The sequence below is a fragment of the Hydra viridissima genome, unplaced genomic scaffold (assembly GCF_058129835.1).
Source record: "Hydra viridissima isolate aposymbiotic clone 2 unplaced genomic scaffold, HvirCarnegie_v1 scaffold_7, whole genome shotgun sequence".
Lineage (NCBI taxonomy): Eukaryota > Metazoa > Cnidaria > Hydrozoa > Anthoathecata > Hydridae > Hydra > Hydra viridissima.
Genome location: NW_028324306.1, coordinates 4,110,813 through 4,131,615, shown reverse-complemented (window position 1 = coordinate 4,131,615; position 20,803 = coordinate 4,110,813). Strand labels below are relative to the sequence as shown.

General features: G+C 29.2%; 3 protein-coding genes across 13 annotated transcripts in view; 1 reads left to right on the top strand and 2 right to left on the bottom strand.

Annotated features, from left to right (window-relative positions):
* LOC145184100 (uncharacterized) overlaps positions 1–13,277 on the bottom strand; it is a 28,302-nt gene extending 15,025 nt beyond the window's left edge. For 3 of the 6 annotated variants that reach the window (XR_016453878.1, XM_090092106.1, XM_090092111.1), the window contains exons 1-4: positions 10,912–11,187; positions 10,769–10,831; positions 1,909–2,295; positions 970–1,362 (exon numbers count right to left, since the gene is read on the bottom strand). Coding sequence is in view for 5 of the 6 variants with exons in the window: in XM_090092106.1 (XP_089948232.1) it covers positions 970–1,362; positions 1,909–2,295; positions 10,769–10,823 (835 nt within the window). In the remaining variant the exon portion in view is untranslated. Of the gene's footprint in view, positions 1–969; positions 1,363–1,908; positions 2,296–10,768; positions 10,832–10,911; positions 11,188–12,944; positions 13,067–13,168 lie in introns of those variants that run through there. The other 3 variants (XM_090092107.1, XM_090092109.1, XM_090092108.1) reach the window with 3 other exon arrangements.
* LOC145184803 (uncharacterized) overlaps positions 1–20,803 on the top strand; it is a 115,304-nt gene that overhangs the window by 7,630 nt on the left and 86,871 nt on the right. The window lies entirely within an intron of this gene.
* The window catches only part of LOC145199529 (adhesion G protein-coupled receptor G4-like), a 33,220-nt gene continuing 32,129 nt past the window's right edge, over positions 19,713–20,803 (bottom strand). For 4 of the 6 annotated variants that reach the window (XR_016454064.1, XM_090092828.1, XM_090092829.1 and 1 more), the window contains 4 exons: positions 20,712–20,778; positions 20,356–20,597; positions 20,067–20,243; positions 19,713–19,915 (listed from right to left, as the gene is read on the bottom strand). Coding sequence is in view for 5 of the 6 variants with exons in the window: in XM_090092828.1 (XP_089948954.1) it covers positions 19,878–19,915; positions 20,067–20,243; positions 20,356–20,597; positions 20,712–20,778 (524 nt within the window). In the remaining variant the exon portion in view is untranslated. The remainder of the gene's footprint in view (positions 19,916–20,066; positions 20,244–20,355; positions 20,598–20,711; positions 20,779–20,803) is intronic. The other 2 variants (XM_090092830.1, XM_090092834.1) reach the window with 1 other exon arrangement.

Here is a 20,803-nt window from a genome sequence, read left to right as displayed (position 1 = left end):
ATACTATCCAACTTTGCAAATTTCTGATCTACGAATTGTCTATTTTGTTTTCCTAGTTATAACAATAAACTTCTACTCCCTTTAAATGAAGGTTTGTCCTTCCTGACTGAGGAAGGGCTTGATGACTTCCACTTTTTCTGTTTTGCTGTATTGCATGATGAACACAATTTATTCAGTTATATTATTTTCACTTAATTTTATTTTAAATAATACCTTGTTCAGATTTTTTTTTTTTTTTTACTTAAATCTTAAAATAGTTGGTCTTGACAATATTTTCACAAGTCAATTAAAGAGTGCTATCTTTTAAAAGTACTACTTATTTTCACATGTGCATACCTAAGCATTAATAAATAAATTAGAGATGTGAGTATAGAAATTAAAAATAAATAAATTAGAGATCTAGCATAGAAATAAAAAATAATTTAAATTTATACTTGAAAGTAGTTTATTTAATTCAGCAATAAACAGCAATAAAGTGGAGTTAACATCCAGTGGTCAAATTGATGCCTCTAATCACATTTGCATATTTTGTTAAAGTTTTCTCCTGAACCAGATATAATAGCATATTAACAACTATTACTCAAAAACAATAGTACTGGCATGCCATATTAGACTTGCTTTCATAAAAATACTATCAATACTTGTAAATGACCACATAATCAAGCTTATCTCTCAAGCAGTTTCAAAATTTTGGCTGGAAGTGCATATCAAGGAAATACTATAATTTGATTTCTGAGAGATTTGTACCTGAGGATAGCATTAATGATGAAAGTTTTAAAAACTTTAAACTACTATAGTTTTATCATGCTTCTGTAATATCTGAAATCACATCCAAAACCTCTTACAGATTTCATGGCCAAACCAAAAAACATGATAGATTGAATTAAAAATATTGAAAGCAAACTTGTAATTTTAATTCCTTTTGTTGCTTACATTCAATTACAAAAAAAAAATACTGAAACTATTTACCTTTCTTTTCACTTTCCATAATGACAGGTATACTTGCCACTGCACCAAAATGATGATCATTGCAATCATAACAAGTGTATTGCATAAGCATGTTAACAACCATGGAGTCAGATGCTGTTAAATTCAAAATAGTAATAATGAATCTTTGCTTTGTAGAATTTACTAAGAGTCTGTTTTTGAAAGTTTTTTTACCAAAATCTGTAATAGAAAAGACTAGCTCATTTTTTCTAGTTGTCTCTGCAAGTGCTGGAAAGGGATTAAAACCATTTTTGTAAATCTCAATAGAGCAAATTTTGCAATTTTCTGACTCATGTAAAGTTATTTCTCCAATCATTTCAATTGAACTTCCGATAATTAAATAGTTTTGATTTGATGAAGCTCGGAGTGAATGTCCTATGATTAAATGTTTAGAAAATTAATGTTGTAGCATAATAAAATGAGCAAATCTAACTAGTGGTCTACTTACATAATCAAAAATTAATTGATAATAGGCAAAAACATTCATTTGTAAATTAATTATTAGTATGTATTTGTAAATTAATTATTAGTATGTATTATGTGATTAAAGATTACTTGGAAATAGATTATATTCTAGATTTTACAGTAATAGGATTTACCAGCCTAACTTAAAGTTGACACTGAATTTTGTTTTTATTAAGGAAAAAGTCATTAGTTGTATTTTAAAATTTTTGAAGAATTTTTTTTTAATATAAAATCCTAAATACTAGTTGCCATGGAAAATATTTAACCATAATTACCATAATTTGTTGGAATCAGAACCACACCAACAACTATTTTTAAAAAGTAACAATATGTTTTATTGTTTTTATGAAAAATAAAAAGAATTAAGTAATAGCATATGAAGAAAATTTCTTTTTGAGCAATTAGTAGTCATCTAAATGACTACAAATTGCTCAAAAAGATCACAAAATAATTTACTTTTGATAAGGATAGATATACTGGTAACTGCATCATGGTATGAAGTAAAAGGTTCTATCACTTTAGATTGATAACGTAAATGCATGGTAACTTTCATTGAGTCATATACTGTTAAATTGGAAATATATATACTGAAACTTATTCTATTCCATTGGTCTGTAAATTCTTTTGCAAGTATCCTGTTGTTGAAATTTATCACAGCCTCTGATGTAACTGAGAAGCTTCCATCAACAAACTGAGCAATAACATTTTGAATAGAGTTTTGTGTGAAAATAACATCTTCAATTAAATCATTGGAATGATTACTAAGAGTCACTTGTCCAGTTATTAATACTGAACTCCCTTCATATAAATCTTCATTGCTTACTGAAGCCTTAATTGATGACACTAAAGAGAAAACAATTTTTATATAAGCATGCTTAGGAATGGTTTTGGCTATATATATATATATATATATATATATATATATATATATATATATATATATATATATATATATATATATATATATATATATATATATATAGATAGATAGATAGATAGATAGATAGATAGATAGATAGATAGATAGATAGATAGATAGATAGATAGATAGATAGATGTATATATACATATATATTTATATATATATATAGGTCTAATATTATTGGTACCTCCTATATGTGCTAAATATAGAATTGCATGTAAAAATTGAAGTCCCAAAACTTTAATACTTTTTTTAAGATTAAGTTATAGTTTGTGTATTTATACATAATTATTATATTTTCATTTTTTGAATTGCATATCTTAAGTTAATTTTTCATTTGTTTTTCTTCCAGCCTCACAATTTTTACAGTTTGAATCTTAAATTATCCAATATATTTTCAGGTTGAATTATGGCTCTTTAATAGTAGTATGAACTTGCTATTCTTTTATTACCTTGATGATTTTTGCAACATATTGATTAAAAATATAGTAACTGAAAAAATTAAATACCATGTGAATGCAAAATGATAACAATTGTCTTCCAAAGTCAGCAGTTATGAAATACTTTGAAAATAGTAAATCATTTTGGCAATACAAACGAAAAAATTTTAATAGAAAACATTCAATTCAGATAAGTAGAACTTAATCTCCTCTATTAAATTGTTTAAAAAAAGACTATAGAAAATGACATGGGGAAGCTGTTCTTAACTGCTCATTTGCTTCAAAAATGAGAGATTGAAAGTCCATGACAGTTTGACAAAAACATTTGCTTTTATATGTATTATATTTTAAATAATTCAACTTCCAAAATGATACAGTTAAAAAAAATTGTGCATTGTTAAAATTGATCATTGAAGATGGATGACTATTTAAAACAACTTCTAGATCTGGCAAATAGCGTTTGGTACTCAATATAGGGCAATATCATCCACTACACCTTAATAATTTATCTTAAAAATTAGGTGATATAATAGGTAATCTCCACAATAACTTCCAAATGAGTATTGAAATGAAGCTTCTCTAAAACCTAGCATCACTTTCGATCACATTAAGGCAGAAAATGTCAATAATTTTTTTAGTTCAGCCTGTCACTTTATTTCATCATTATGGGTTTTAGAATGATGCTGCTAGCCAGTTGTAAATCTTGAACTAATAAATGACATCCAGGCATCTACTTCCATTTCGGAAAATTCATAAAGTATAAAAATTCATAAAATAGGATTTCTCTCAGTCACTATTAGTAGGACAACCAAGTCTTAAAGAGCATAAAATTGTTCAAGGAAATTTTGAATTAAAACCAACAATGTTTGGGGAAACATGCTTCAGCAGCACTAAAAACTTTCTGGGATTCGAAAATCAATTTAATTTGCTAAACAAGTAGTTTCGATTCGTCATTTGATTCGAAATTGAAAATTGTTGACCCTCAAAATTTAATTACTTAGAATTCGTTATAAGAATTAGCGCTTTCATTTAAGATTATCTTAAAAAACGTGAATCGTTTAATAACATTTTTTGTCAAATATTCTTGTACACTTTATATTTTACTCTCAACAATTATTACCCGCCTTTACGATTAAATAAAAAAAAAAAATGAATTTGGATTTCAGATATTGTAGGATCTTTTAACAGTACTTTATTATAAATCTAGTACTAAAAGTTTCTTCCTAGTTTCTTAAGTATCAGAAGAGTAGAAAAAGTACATAAAATGCAATTTGAAAACATGTTAACAAGTAAGATAAAATGTTTTACTGTCAATTTAAATTATTTGAATTCTGTCAATATAATTCAATGTAATATAATCCTCAGGTTTGTGAACAGAACACAAATAAGGAAATATTCCTTGAATTCTAAATAAAATAGGTTTCTTATCGAAAAGTAACTTTTTACTAATAGCTTCTTAAGATTTTGGGGCTTCTAGCACTAGTTTCTTATAAACAAGTTTCTTATAAAAATAAAATAAACGTGTACCAAATGACACGTACACAATTGGTATAGTGAAAAAACTTCCTCAATTAACTAATGATTTGCATTATGTGGTTATTTACAATTTGAGCATGGATATTACTTTTGGAGTGTATTATTCATAATGGATACAGATTGCCAATCAGTAAATTCCAAGCAGATTGCAATCAATAAATGGCAAGCATTTGTATCTCAGTTTGTGTTTAATTGAAACTATTTTGGAGTCACCAAAAAAATTTCAATTAAAGACAAACTGCGAAACAATCGGCCTTTAAGCAAAAATTCATTTCCCAAAAAGGATCAAGTTCATCGTATGAAGGCAATAGTTTTCAACGAGCTTTTTCAAATGAAGATGAATTTCCCAAAATTACTTAAATAAACTTTGAACTAATTGTAAAGTTACTCATAATCCAATTACGTATCTGATCTTTGAAATTGATGTTTGCAAGCTTTAAGAAATTTGTCAGGAAACTTAACCAAATTATTTTCTAAGTGAAGAAGATCAAGATGCTCGAAGTAAAGAGCATAAATTTTATCTTAAGCATCGTCCGAATTTAAAAAATGGAAGATCTTATGAAGAGACTGCTATACAAATGTAATTCTTTTATATCATCTAAAAGAAAAACTGCATTAAAAAAATTCCTCCTATTGATATAAACGTTTTATTTCCATTCAAGAGGTAAATATTCAAAAAAACACTGCATCGTGTGTTTTTATATTAGTTTTGGTTCTATGAACACCGAGTATTGAACGAAACCATTTGATGATTATATAACTTGATTTGGAAGGTAAGTGGTTAAGATTATAAACTTTGTTAGAAATTCAAGGTTCATTCTTTAAAGTAAACACCAATTTTTTTATTGGTGAAGCAAAGAATAGTTGATAATTATTATCTGAACAGTCTGTTTAGATATTCCTGAATTTAATTGTAAATTGAAGCAAATTATAGAGAAGTTGAATTTGAAAGATATCAAGCATTGTGTGTGTTTGATTCAATATGTGGCAGTGAGCTATTCGGCTATTTGCTGATATGGACATATTTCAAATTTTTTTATGATGTTCAGAAATTGATTTTTAAAAAGAAAATTTTTTGCACTGTTCCTCAATATAGGAGGTAATTAGAGCTATAAATTCGATATTTTCAACTATCATCATTAAAATGAACACTTTATTTATGTAGCCATTTTAAGCTAATTTTTTGAGTGAATTAGTTTACTGTTTGACGCTACTCCAATCATTTGAAAACGTTGCAATTGAGATCAAAATTTAAAAAAACATTAAACATTTGTACTTTTTGTACTTATCGCCATTTGAAAATGTATAGAAAATTCCAATATGTGTGTTTTAACTATTGTTTGAAAATTAAATGAACATTTTGGAAACAACTATGGCTCATGCATAAGTTTTTGCAATACGCAGCAGTTTCTTAAACTCATTCTGATGCGAGAAATCTGTTTGATTTCATCGTTAATAACTTAAATTATATCCTAAAGACATTTAGATTCGAGTGAAACAACTTCATAATAAGTAAAGAGTTAGTTGTCAGTTTATAGCATTTTTTTAACTTTTAAAAACCCTACAAATCATCGTTCTCAGTATTATGATATATTTTATTGTGTAAAAATATACATTGTAAAAAAATCTTTATAACATGTAAAGCAAATTGCTGGAAAAATTCTTTTAAATATATAACTACCATCTGTAAATATCTTTGAAATTTATCTACGAATATGATCTTATCTTTCTTTAAAGGATCTTTGCTATGATTTCTTTGTTTTTTTCACCATCACCAATCCACAAAAAACAAGTGCGTGATAATAAAGAATAATTGAGCTTGCGCGAGTTCATTCTGCTTAGCTCGGCTTCTTTCAAAATTCTCGTTTCCATTAGTTACACTCGTTAACAAAGGGTTACTTCTTTGAACTCCTTTTACTGTATTAGCCAATTCTTACATAACTTTTAAGGCTGATTTCAAATTTTGCTTGCGTGCACCTGTGCTGGAGCCAGTATTATTTAAAACAACAGCTTCTAGATTTTGAACACTGTTACATATTTAAGTTGAAAAATTTTTCGAAGAGGTAGGCACCTTGTTAATCTCTTCGAAAAACTTTTCTAGTAACTTATTTAGTAAATAAATGGTTTTTGTTTAAAAAAAAAGCGACTTTATTTTTCACTTTTTTAAAGATTTCCAAGTTATAAGTTACCTTTTTACAACATGAAAAATGCATAAAGAAATTAAAATGTTTTGAAAATGAGGATAAGTAAACAGAAAATAGAGACAGAATCTATTTTGAAATTAAAACAAACATTTTACTTTTGCAATAAAATTTCAGACAAAAAAAATTTATTTTCATACCTGATTGATCAAATAAAAACTTCATCATTTGGTTGTAAAAAATAATGCTTCTTTGCAATTACACATTGATGTAAGAGAAAATGTTTCCATAATGTAAGAGAAATCTCTGCTACAGAATAACAGAGATTACACTCCATATTGGAGCTAGATTTTAAGTTAATCGAATGGATTCTCTGATTCAGTTTTTGAATATTTAAAAATACATTGCTACACGGAGGTATCAGAGCCATTTTGTAGAAGAGCGAAAACCCCAAAGTGTTAATGAACCCTCTCCCATTTTTTTTATTTTCATATTTTTATGATAGAGAATGTTCTGGGTTGACTCTCAGTCAACCTGGAACATCTTGTATCATAAAATGTTAGTCCAGGCAGTGGCGCATAATACTTTTCCATAAAACTTACACATGTAGAGATTGTGATGGATGTCGATCATTAGCTTCATGTTTACAAGTGTATGCAACAGCCCTTTCTCCTAGAAACTCATTGAACTTTATGTTCCAAAAAGTGGGTTATATAACAATACGGTAATTAAGAAAAAAGTATTCGTTAAAAATAATTTTAGGCAAGTTCTTGTGTTCTTTTTGGCAGAATTTTAAGCGAGGCTACTATTTAATTAACTCATTGATATAAAAATGTTCTCACAATTTTTTACGAATTTTTCTTTATATTTTTTAATTTTATTCATTTATTTTTATTATTTATAAATCGTTATATTTTATATGTAATGATATTTTATTAATCATTTTATTCAATTTATTTCCGGATAACAACACATTGTTCCAAAAGTACAGCTCATCTTGCTGACAGCAGAAGATTGAACAAGTTTGATTAGGCTTAAGTTGGCCTGCGAACAGCAAACAATCATCAAATAAACTTTTTTGTTTGTGTTTAGAGGAAGGTTTCTGATATTGAAGCATTTTTAAATATTTTGCAGTATTTTAACCAAGCATAAAAAACTTTTCTAAAAACTGCGGAAATTGTAAATGTTTCTTAAGACCCAACCATTTTAAATTCAGTGCTCAAGTTCTACAAAGTAAAAACTGGCATCTAACAACCGCATTTATCAACTCAGCTGTAACAGTTAAACTGCAAATTTCACCCGAGAAATGTTATGCCAAGGTTATATTTTAATCCCCGGCAGAGTTGGGGAACTATATTTTATAAGCTTTGTACATTTGCTGGTAGACGATAATTTGTCTGACTATTTTTTCCCGTGAACTTTGGGAAGTCAGACGAGAAAACTTTGGTTATTTAAAAAAATGAATAATGGCGAAATATAATTACGTTTTGCAGGTTTAATGACGGGACTAATATGCCATTGCTAAGAGCTTTTAAAGCTTCTTTTTCGTAATCCTTCAAAAATTAAAAAAAAAATAAATCACAAACTATTTTAAAAGCATAGTTAAAATTATCTTTTTCTTTTGTTATACTGCTTCTGAATAGCACTGATAATTAAATTAACTAAATTTCGGCGCAACCTACGATTAACTCCCCGAAACTTTACAATATTTCATTAAGATCAAAGAAAAGCCGCAGGAACATATTTGTTCCGGTAGATGAGAAATTGCATTAGCGCAAAAACCAAAGTTTTCTCGTCTGACTTCCCAAAGTTCATGGGAAAAAAAAGTCAGACGAAGTATCATCTAATTTGCTGGGTGAAAAAAGATGCTATCTTATTCAGTAGTCTTATGCAATCGCTCCTCACTAAACTGCCGTGCAAACTAAAAAAGACTTGTAAGTAAAAAATTTAACTTTTCTTGTTATAAGCCCTTTTAAATTTGCACGGCTGTAAGGTAACGAGCGGTTGCATATGAATATAGAATAATAATCTGCAAAATCTTAACTTGAAATATTTCAGAATTTTAATAAAAATGATTTTTTATAAAGGACGTATAGCCCACTTTGTTCACTTTGAAAATTAATTGGTGGGTAATTTTATTTGCTAATATATATGATGCTTTAAATAACTTTTAAAGTATGTTGTTGTACGAAACAAAAAGGACGTATTGAGTTTATCAGCTGCATTTATCAGCTAAAAAGTTGGTATATAAGTTTCGGAAAAAAAATACTTTTCAAAAAAAAAAAAAATGACTAAAAACTAATTATATTAGATTTTATTTAAATGTATATCTTTTGCAAAAATTAAAACAAAAATATTACGAGTTGCTGGCGGCTCAAAGAGATGTTAGGGTTATATTGTTAAACAGTGCTAAAACGGATTTAAAAAACTAAAAAGATATTTTTGTATGCTTTGAAAGCAATAAATCAATTACTGATAAAGGTAAATTTAAATGCAATTTCTATTTTTTACAATTTCCTTTTTCTTTTTTTTTTTTTTTTCTAACGTTTTACCATATTCCTAATTTTGTTCGTTTTTACTAGTCATCGTTCAGGTATAAACATACACCTCGAGGAGTACGTATCTAAAAATACCCACGTGATTTACGAATACCAAAAAGAATTATTTACCTTTTGTTTTTTTTAACTCTGGCTGACATTTTGAAGAATTGTTTTTTGAACATGTGGCTTACAATTTTGATAGAAAAAAGTTTAAATTCTGCAGAGTTGTACTTATTCTATGGCCCTTGTGATTTTAGTTGAAATAATTATCTTTTTTAAGTGCATCTTAAACATAGAAAATAATTCTACTGATGAGTAAATTTAAACTATTAAAGGTTGATCATTATTGAGGCAGATTACCCCCTAAACTAACCAAATAAATCTGGGAAAAACGTTTGTGCAATACTTTCTACTTTTGGTATAGTGTATAGTTTTGAAATATTCTTAAGGGCGACAAGTGAAAAACCAATGAAATTCCTAGCATATTGTTGAGTGAAAACGAAATATAACTTTAACTAAACGAAGTGTAATCTTACACAAAATTTACCGAGAAGTGTAAATCACAGGTTGCTTTTTGATTAGTGAATTTTATTTTTCATCAGTGAATTTAATGCTGAAAGGAAGATTATTTATTGGTGATTTAAACTACTTCTAAAAAGATTAAAAAGGGGGAACTTGTAATCATTTAAAAAAATAGGGAAAATCTGAAATAAGAAAGATAGCGTTTTGTTTTGTTTTTTTCTTTTTTCTTTTTGTTTACACTAACTAGGGACTATACTTTGTTAAATGAAATGGTACTAGCATTATTCCCCAATCATTTTGAATTTGAACATGAATCTAACGGGTGCAGGCGGTATAAAAACAAATTGCTTTAATTGAAAATTTGTTAACAAAATGTTATTAAAAATTCTAATACTCATTAGGGACGGGTGGATTTACGCAAAATTCTTTAGGAGTCATACAGGCTGAACAATAAAACATAAAATGCTTGTTTAATTACTGTATTTGCATAACTATAAATAAAAGTTGATTAATTTATCAATGGAGCAACAAAATATAAGCACAGAAAAATCAGTTTTCTCACAAAATATCAGTTTTAATCACAAATTGGTAACAGTATGAGTAAAGCTGGAAAACTAGCCAGTAATTTAACCAAACATGCTTGAGTATGTCTGTCTGTTAAAAAAACAAGTCCTTCAGCAAAGAGAAGACAATCAACAAGATCATACCCGCTTCAGATAGGGTTTGATTTGCACAGACATTTTCATGCCTTTCAATGCAAGTGAAACTGATGCAGACATTATGAGAGAGGAAATCTGTACAAACCAGTGTGGTGTGGGAACTCTTAATAGCTTCAATTAATTTTATCGACATAATCTTTATAAATTTCAGATCCAATATTTTGAAAGTATTGATTATGATTAATAAATTAATAGAACTTATCTGCAAGAAATACTATGCCATATTTTAAAATTTTGTAGGGTAAACTTAGTTATTATCATTTTGCATCCCAATAGCAACCAATATTTTAACATCAAAAGATTGTTTTTTTTTTCTGGATTATTTCAAATTATATGAAGTAAAAATTTTTCTGTCTAGTCATAAATTCAAACCATCTTAAGTGGTAAGGAATAATAACTCAATATTGGATCAATATTGTTTCAAGATATTCGATAAATATACTTTATCGAATATCTTGAAACAATATTGATCCATTTAGAAAATAGTATAATTTACCAGCTGTTGAAGCGCTGACCATGGTCAAGATACACCAAATTTTAAGTTTCCACATCTGAAGTTCTAAATATCATTCACACAATTATTAATTTGTTTTACACAATAAGTAAGAACTAAGTTTTCTAAATAATAATTAAGCTTACACAACTAAAAAAACGGAGTTATCTTTATTAATATAGTTCAGATTTGATCAACTTTTGCACGCTGAAAGTCACCTGTAAAATAATTTCCAAACTGCTACGTTCCAAGGCTCACACAATAACAACAGAAAATAAATCTTTGTTATTTTTATAAACGATTTTTTATATTATATAACAAAGTTTATATTGATTTGTTTATAAAAATGTTAAGAACATTTTTGAATGATTTGAAACTTAAATGAATGTTAATTAAATGTATTTTATTGGCTCAAATTCAAATAAAAGCCTATCAATTTAAAGTTTGAAGATTTTTATAATAGTTGTTAACTTAAACCTCTATATCAGAACTACTGTTTTTGAAAAATTGTTGACTTGTAAAGAAAGGAAACAAAGGGAATAACATACAGAAATTTTAATTTCCACTCGACTCAAATATTTTGGTCATTGATTGATGAAGAGTTACAGACGGTTAAAACACAAGGTGGACACACATTTTTAAATACATGAAAAATAAAACAGCTACACAATTAAAATTTAAAATTGTTTTCTCAAGAACGACTAGAAATTCAATTACATCTACACAGATAAAATGATAATCGAACATTACAAATTGAACATAAGGTTCGCGACAATTCTGTAACTATTCTATGACTTTAACTAAATAAGTCGAGACTTAAGAGAGATAAACGTTAATCAAAAGGTTACAGCCGAAACTTGTTCCATGATCCAGAGGTCGAATTAAAAACACTAAAAAAAAATATGAAGTTAAAATCATCGCCTGTACTAGAAAACATGATTTAAGAAACATCTTTGGCTACTTAGAAAAAAAAAGTATTTTTAAAATTGCGTACAAGAATTACACGGATAAAACAAACTTGTTTAATCAATTTTTTACTGTACTAATCTACTGTTAGACATAAATCACTTTTGGAATAATCATGCAATTTGAGTAGGTTTCTTATTTTACGGTAACTATTTAGTAAAACGAAATTTTCGCAACAAACTTTTCCTATCATATATTCTAATTTTATTCGATTCTTAATTCTTAATTACTTTAATTAGTTATGGGAGATTGGTTGTTGAGCACTCGAACGCGTTCCAAATCGTATTTGTTAGTTTCTTCATCAATTCCAATTATTCTGGAATAGATAATTTTTTATCGAATAGGATTTTGCGTGGTTAGAAAATGAAAAAACAAAACTCTTTTCCAACAAATCTTCACGTGCTCGGTCTTTAAAATTTTCCGATAAGATTTAAAGCTTCAAGCGATTCATCGCCATCGCAGTTGGATTGGGTTGAGTTAAAGAAAGAGCCTCATTTTTCCAATAAATTTGGCGCAACGATAATTAGAAAATGATAATTTTAGTCTTCAATTACTAAACATGATTATGCTCTTTCTTATTTTATAATTTCAAAAACCATTAGACTAGTCCTAAGGGTAAATGCCGAGTCACCCAAACCATAAAATAGCGATTATCCTTAAAAAGTTCATTGTCAATAACAATGTCATTTTTCTTACCATATTGTCAACAATTTTAACAGTAATAGTTTGGTTTGGTGCGGTTGAAGACTTATCTCTTACAAGCTTGAATAAAATTGACGTTTAAAACATTTAGGATTTTTTAGCATGTTAAGAAGAAATTCAAGGGATGAAAAGTATAATTTTCGTTAAGTATAAATATTTTGAAAAAAACTTTTAAATAGGTTTGTTTTCTTAACCTTTTTTACAAAGATATCTTAAATTGTGAAAGGCTTGTTTGTTTTTTTTACATACTTTGGTGAAAAACAGCTCCCCTAAATTCATAACAATATCATAAAATTCCATATTTATTCACACGCTGCAGAGCTTCGTCCAATAGAAGATTGTTAGTCTATTTTGAAAGGACTAGTCCATGAAAGCAACTGGGAATCACAAATAATTGATCGATTGAAATAAAGAAATAAAAAAATCAAAAGTTGTATGAAAAACATCGAGAAAACTAATACTATGGAGTTAAATATTGGACAAGGATAGTTTTTTAAAAATAAAACTTTACCTTGACACGTATAAGACTAACAATGAACCATGCTCAAACCAAAAGCCAACTCGTTTTGGGTAAAAAGATAATCTCCATGGTTTCAAACCAAATTATGCTCTTACCTGTATTTTCATGACAATAACGAAGAAACGCTAATCAAGACATTTATAATGCAGAACACACAAAATAACGGTACATTTAGCTTTAAATAAATTTAAGAACTAATATCCGAGAAAACTTACATTGTAAAATATTAATGTCATGTTAAAAGTGGAATTTTAAGTTCTAATTTCCCAGCATTTTCTAGGATAATAACTGATCTCCTTTCTAATCATGAGGAGTAAACTTATCAAAAAGTCTCTACGTTTAACTACATTAACAGAAAGTCTTTAGAAAGCACCATAATCAAGTTAAAACTTTTTTGTAAGAAATTCATCGCAATTTTTAATCTTATTGAAAAAAATGAACACATTAAAATAACGTAACTTCTACAAACGATGATAATAACGGTAAAAGCAAAGTTATTCACAGCTATAACAATAAAAATCAAGACTCAAACGATGGGGATAAAAAGAGGTAAAACAAAAAGAAATTCGAATTTATTTATTTGCTAAAACTTTTTTTAATGTAGCATAAAGTGTTCATGTCACCAACCAACAAGAAAATAAACCATATCTGTTTAATGTTAACTTCGTGTTCTGGATTACTTGCTTATGTATGAGAATATCTCAAGATGTTTTTATCTACTGCAATACTAAACTAAGTCCTCTTTTTTTAAACTGCCTCAGTGACCAGAACAAAGTGCTCATATCAAACAAAGTTTACAAGAAACCCGTCATTTCATCCATAAGCTGCGCATAAACATCATCTTTCGTAGGCCCCTCAGTGTGTTTACGCACCTGTCTTAATACTATTGTTACCTGTCTTAATACTACTGTCTTAATACTATTGGTAATATCGGTATTTATTCCTCCTTGAAACTTTAATTTTGCTTTGTTTTTACTGGGTGCAGGGTTTTTATGAAGTAGATTGTTCATTTGAACGTTGCATATCAAATTAGCTGAGTAGACATTACTTCAGTGCAATTTACGGTGTAATTTAATTTATTTCTGTAAAAAAAAATTACTTAATTGTTATATATAACTTTTGTAACTTTAAACCTTTTGTTACCAATTACCCAATGCTGTGTGCTAGAAGGCTGATAACACAACTGTTCTTATAGCAGAAATATTTGCAAACAATAATTAATGATTTTATATTCTCTTTAATTTTTGCGACTAGATGAAATTATAAATCATTTGCGATTTCTTCCATTTTCATAGTTTTAGATGAATTCAGCCGATCTGGAGCTTCCAACTTTTATGATAACATAAACTTCAAGTAAAAAACACCGAATGTTTGATTTGCATGATAGGGGGGCTCGAAAAAAGCAAACTTTTTTTAATGCTTTTATGGTAGAGCGGAAAAGTTATCTCTATAGATAAGTAACTTCTGTTCGAAATTTCAATACCCCAGAATAATGTCTTCTGTTCTGGCAAAGGACTTGAAATTTCAAAAATTTAGTAAAATTGCCATATTTTTATATTTTTTTGGAAATATTTTTAAGCGTCACAGCATTTTGCGGTAGCGTACAAAAGTTGCACTTTTTTATGGTTAATTACTGTGCAAACTTTGATTTCCCAAGGACAATATGTTTTGTTCTGGAAAAGAGCCTAAAATTACCCCAAAAACGTCAAACTGTTCTTTATTATTCTTTTGACTTTTTTAAAGTTAACTCTTTTAAAGTGATTTCAAAACCAAAAACGATTAGATTAAGTGCAGCTGTTTCTATTCTTTTTCCGATTTCTTTTATTCTAATATTTTTAATCTCTTGAGACAGTGACTTTTGACTTATACGCGACTATATGCAGTACGTTAACATTATAAAATTAAAGTTTAAAAACTAACTTATATTTTTTATGATCCGTGCACAAGTCAAAGTTACTACTTTGATTTGAAATTTTCTCGACTTATACACAAGCATATACGGTATTAACTATTATTTTAGCAGATTATTTTCCAGATTATCATTATTAATTAACTCCATTAATTATTTACAAATAATAAATTATTACACAACGTAGGCCTAGTCACTAAATTGGATGCATCTTTTGTGATTGATAAGATTGATAAGAGAGACTTATCGAACTATGCAAGAGCTGAATAGTTAAAGTTCGAACATTGATAATGATCATTTAGTAGGTCTTCATTTCGACGGCCGACGTGACAAAGCATTGCCAACAGAAAAAGAGGAGGATAAATACTACCAAAGAGAAATTGTAGAGGAACACTATTCCTTGGTGAAAGAACCAGGATCTAGCTACGTTGGCCATTTTACACCAGCTTCAAGAATAAGTCTAGCCATTGCTAAAAGTATTTACAACTATATCACAACAGAAGTGCCCGAGGGTTTAATATATGTTCTTAATCTAGAGTGTGATGGAACGGTTGTAAATACTGGAGTTCACAATGGGGTACTGCGTTGTCTTGTAATGAAGATCGGGAGATCAGTGCAATTGGCGATTTGTCAACTGCATTTCAACAAATTGCCTCTTCTCCGCTTATTCGAGTTCTTCGATGGTCCTACCTCCGGACCTACTTCCTAGACTGGTTGCATTAGAAAATCTTTGAAGGCCTGTGAGCTACTTCCAGTGGTAACATATGAACCAGTTAACTGCACCTTACCATCAGCTGATATATCAAATTTGAGTGAGGACCAGAGGTATCTGAGGAGTTTCGCTATTAGCTCAGGCATATGTCCTCCAGGTCTTGCTAAGCGAGGTCCAGGTCCCCTAAACATGGCCTGGTGATTGACAATACCCAACAGGATATAAAGATTGTATGTTCCGCCACAGAACCATCAGATAACTTACGTATCATAGTAGAGTTTGTTCTCAGGGTCAGGATCAAATTGACCACAACGTCATTGAGCTAGTAATTTCTTAGAATGCTTACTTTGCATCTTCAGAAAACATTCTGCTCGCAATCCTAACTGATAAGAGAACACATATCCGAGCCCTCGGCATTAGAAGAGTCATAAAACCACGAGAATCAAATGAGATGGTTGGAAACGTTGGATTTAAAAAGTTCTATATTCCAAAAATAAAGTTTAAAGCGAACGACTACATCGATCTTATCAACTGGTCATCCAGCAAAGTTACTTCACCACCAATACTAAATAATAACACTACAGAAGATTGGAAAAAAATGCTGGAAGAACCAATTGACTAGACTTTTACAAAGTTCCCATGGCACACACAAGCTGGAGAAAGAACAGTAAAATTGGTTACGGAGGCCTTAAAGAAAGTGTCTGGTAATAACAAACGAGACGGATTTATTCGCTTCACTCTAAAATTGAGAAAAGCCATGCCTGAATTTAGGTACAAGAGACAGTGAAAAACCTAAAGACCCTACAAAACACCCAATTTCGTAATTTTAATTTTATATACTTATTTTTTAATTCTTATAATAGTACGTAAGTGTATATCAGTTCAAATATATGTTTTATAAATTTTAGTTAAATAATGAAAAAACAGTGGATTTGTCGATTTTGGGGTAATTTCAGACACTTTGCCAAAACAGAACATATTGTCCGTGCGGCTTCAAACGTAGCCTTGTGTGACGCTTAAAAAATATTTTAAAAACAATATAAAAATACCCCGAAAGCATCACAAAAAATTTACTTTCTTTGAGCCCCCCAATTTGTAAGATAGAAAATCGATCTGAAAGAAAAGTTACATTCTCATCATCAAACTCAAGAGCATTTGCCATTCAAAAAACGGAACAAAAGTGCTTTGATATCCTCTTCTGTAACAAGATATCCTCTTCTGTAACAAGAGATCCTCTGCTGAAATAAGAAATCGAAACTTGCAAAGTTTTGTTACAAACGATTTTCTTGGAGTTGAATATATTGCAGTATCAGTGAATATTATCAAAAAAGGATCACTACCTGACACACTAAACCCAGCCGAGCAACTAGAGACAAATTATTTTAAGCTTTAACCCACGTAGTAAATTGGCATTTTTTCTTGAAATTAATTTAAGTCAAATCTCATTTATCATGTTGCTGCTGCAACTAATGTTAACAGCTCCAAAATGAATCACTTTGAAAATTTTCTTCTTTCTTGTTTTCTTAAAATCATGTTTCTTTTTGATCAACACTCACATAACCGAAAAAATGGTCAACATTCAGCTCAATAAAGGATCGTATTTCTAGTTTTGCATTGTATTTTCGATATTCGTAAAATACCATTTTAACACATTTGAGTGAAATGTTCTGATGATAAATAAATTAAAAAACAACAAACTTGCTATGAAAATAATACTTACACAACATTCATCATTCTTTTGTAGAAGATGAAGTCGTTTAAAATAAAAACTAAATAAGTTTTTTTTTTAATTTTTTTTTTTTATTGTTATTGTTTATTTAAATGGTTTTAGACTGAAGGCGCAAAAAAAAAAAAAAAATTTAGAATACAACAATAATGGTTATAATAATAATAAACTAGTACAATATCGCAAATAAAAGAAATTACAAACAACAAATAATTTTAAGCGCGCTATATTTTCAAAGATTAAAAAAAGTAAATTAGTAGCCAAAATATCCTCCCTTTTAAACATGATCTCACTCTATTTGGCCAATGACTCAACTAACTTCATGCAAAAGTTCATTGGTACTGACTTTCAGACTTTCAATAAAACCACTTTTAAATGCTCCACAGAGGTTATTTTATTTTAGATCATTTGAGCATCCATCCAAGCTTAAATGTTTTCGATTGTATTAAGATCCAGTGATTTGGCACACCAGGGCATCACGTTTATCTTCTTTTTTTTGTGAGCCATTCTTTTACAGAAGTCGCAGTGTGCGCTGAAGATTCATCTTGTTGAAAAATGTATTTGCCACCTTCATAAACTTTTGCTGCTGATGAGAAAAACAGTCTATCAAGGTCTTAATATAAGTTAACTGACAAAATCAACCTGTGTAAATGTTGTATTTTTCTGACCTCAAGCTCATAACGAACACTCTTCTTTTCATGATAAAGACCTCAAAATTAAATTCATCGCTAAAAATGACACTAGCCTAATCTTCAACTGACCAAGACAAGCGTTCCTTGCACCATTTTCTTCTAATTAGTCGGTCTTTAACTGTTTGGTTAAAGACCGACTAATTAGAAGAAAAGAGGTTTTCTAACAGCTACATAAGTTTCTATCTATGATTTGCTACTTGATGGCTTCACTGACGCTTTTTCTTTCCATTTTCCCACAATATTGAGAGATCAGTTCAAAATTTGACCAATTTTATTTTAACGTAATTTTTCCAGGCTTTTTTTATATAGCTAAGTGATTATAACAAATACAGGCATAAAGATAATTCAAAAAAAGACTGACCGGAAGTTTATTTAGAAATAAGTTCAAATATACATGCGCTCAAACTTTTTTGTCACTTTCTTTTGCATTACTTTTTATATGACTTCGTAAAACTCTATATTTTTTCTGTTCCGGTTATCGCTCTTTGATAACTTCTTTTAAAATTTTAGCTTAATATGATTAGTATACATTTCAAATGAAAGTTTTGTAAAATCTTTTATAGCTATTATTTTATGCGACTTTATCTCTACCGAACGTTAAAAATTAACGAGTGAGCATAAACTTTTTTGCACTACTTCAGAGTAAAATTAAAAAAATACAAATTTCATATTGGTAACTTAAAAGTAACAAAAGTTATATCGAAATGCAGATCATAAAGAATAGTTTGATTTTTTGATAGTGCAAGCAATCAGATCATAGTTGATTTTACTCATAAACAATTTTGTTAATTATCTGGTGACTATCATGATCAATCTTACTTACGTTGAGCACTTAAAAGTTGAAGTTGCAGCTTAGATGATCTTAATAAACTAGAGCTCTTCACATAACTAGCGAAGTAAAAGAAGAGGTTGATGACTATTCCAGGTATAGTCATGGCCGCCGAGAAGGAGGGGGGATGGACGGGGAAGATTCTCGGTATCACGTGTGTGTACAATAATTTTTTAAAAATAACTTTTAAATGATTTAAATACCTTTGAATTTTAAAAGATTTAATTAATTTTCATTTTTAATTTTCAATGACCAGAGCACGCTTCTTGTGGTCTTGGGTATATAATTGATCATAATGAGGGCCCGTTAAGAAAACTTACCCAGGGCCCGAAATTTCTCTCGGCGGTTATGGGTATAGTGTTGAATTAAGACTTTATTGTGACATACATCAACTGAGCAAGAAACGTAGTTGTTCTTTAGCTTGAGTTAGCCAAAAAACTTGAACTAGACTTGCAAAAAACAGCCGAAGTAAATTGGTTCGTTTAAAGAATTTGAAAATATTTCTACAATTTTCCCGCAAACTAAAACTTTAAAACCAAAGAAAGATTTAAAATATCTAACAAAAGATTTCTTACTATTACATAATTACTTGCAATTTAAAATAGCATCTAACTCGATTTTAAAATATTATAATATACAAAATAGAAAATAAACTCGTCAAGTTACTAAAAAGAAAGTAATATATTTAGGTGATGGGAAAACTTTAGATAGTTTCCTCGCATTTATGTTAGAGTAATTGTGTCAGCTTTTGGAACAGTGGCAAATCTACTCAAAAAGTGTGAACGCCATGACTTAACATTTGTTATCAACAAAACTGTTCCGTTAAAGGTTCTTTATTCATTTCTCAAGTTGTTTGATTTTTTTACCTATGTAATAAGTGAAGACAAGAACTCACTGGCTATCTAATTAACCATAATCTCTATATTTACAACATTTTTTAATTTGTATATTTACAATATAGTTGTCACAAAATTGTAGTTAACTTGCTTATTGTTTCTGAAAAGCACCTGCTGGATATAAAGCTAGGTCCAAAACAAGTACAGTTTAGATTGCTCGTTAATTTGACAAACGATTAAGGTAAATGTTTGAAGAATCTAAAGTAAACAATCGAGTCGAATTTAAAAAGCAAACAATCTCTTAAAATACCTACTTATGCTTTTTTAATTGAAGGATTCAGAAATTTAAAAAAAAAACTGATCTTTTTCCAATGATGAAAAAGAAAAATACAAAAAAATTATAATTCACCTGTTTTTAAATCAAAATATGCTCCGTTTTTCCAATGTCTTAACGGCACTGATCTCCATAAAGTACGGACCAGTACCTGCAGGTCCTTATTACGTATAATGTATAGAACAAACAAAGATAAACCCTGTAAGCTGTTGAAAATACAGAATAACCATTGAAAAAACTCAATTGCATCTCCTAAAAGAACAATGCTTTTAATATTTTCCTTTACTGCTTACTTGATGCGTTATCACATAAATGTTGTTAAGTATGACTAGAGCTTCAAAAACTACTTCAAACCAAAACATACCAATAGCAACAATACCAAAAAGCCAAGTTAAACCCAATAATGTACTAAATGCGAAAGCAATGCGGGAAGACCTAAGTATGCGCCGAAATATTTGTGTTTCTTCCTCTTTCGCAATCAACCTTTCTACTCTTCGATTACTTATTGATTTCATAACCAAAACGAGAACAATAAAATTTGAAAGAAGTATTACGGATACTGGAGTTAACACACCAAAATAAAATGCTTTTCCACGTAGCATGCATCTAAAAGAGAAATATGATTTAACGCTAAAAATTATAGTTTAAAGGAGTTCTAATTGTAATTTGCATTCCCTAAACACGCAGATAAGGAAAAACAAAGACGCAGACTTTACATACAAATTGCAATCGCCAAACGAGTCTCTTGCAGTAACAGCAGAAAGTGCAACAATGAATAGAGGAACACCTGGAGTGATAGAAAACTAAATATC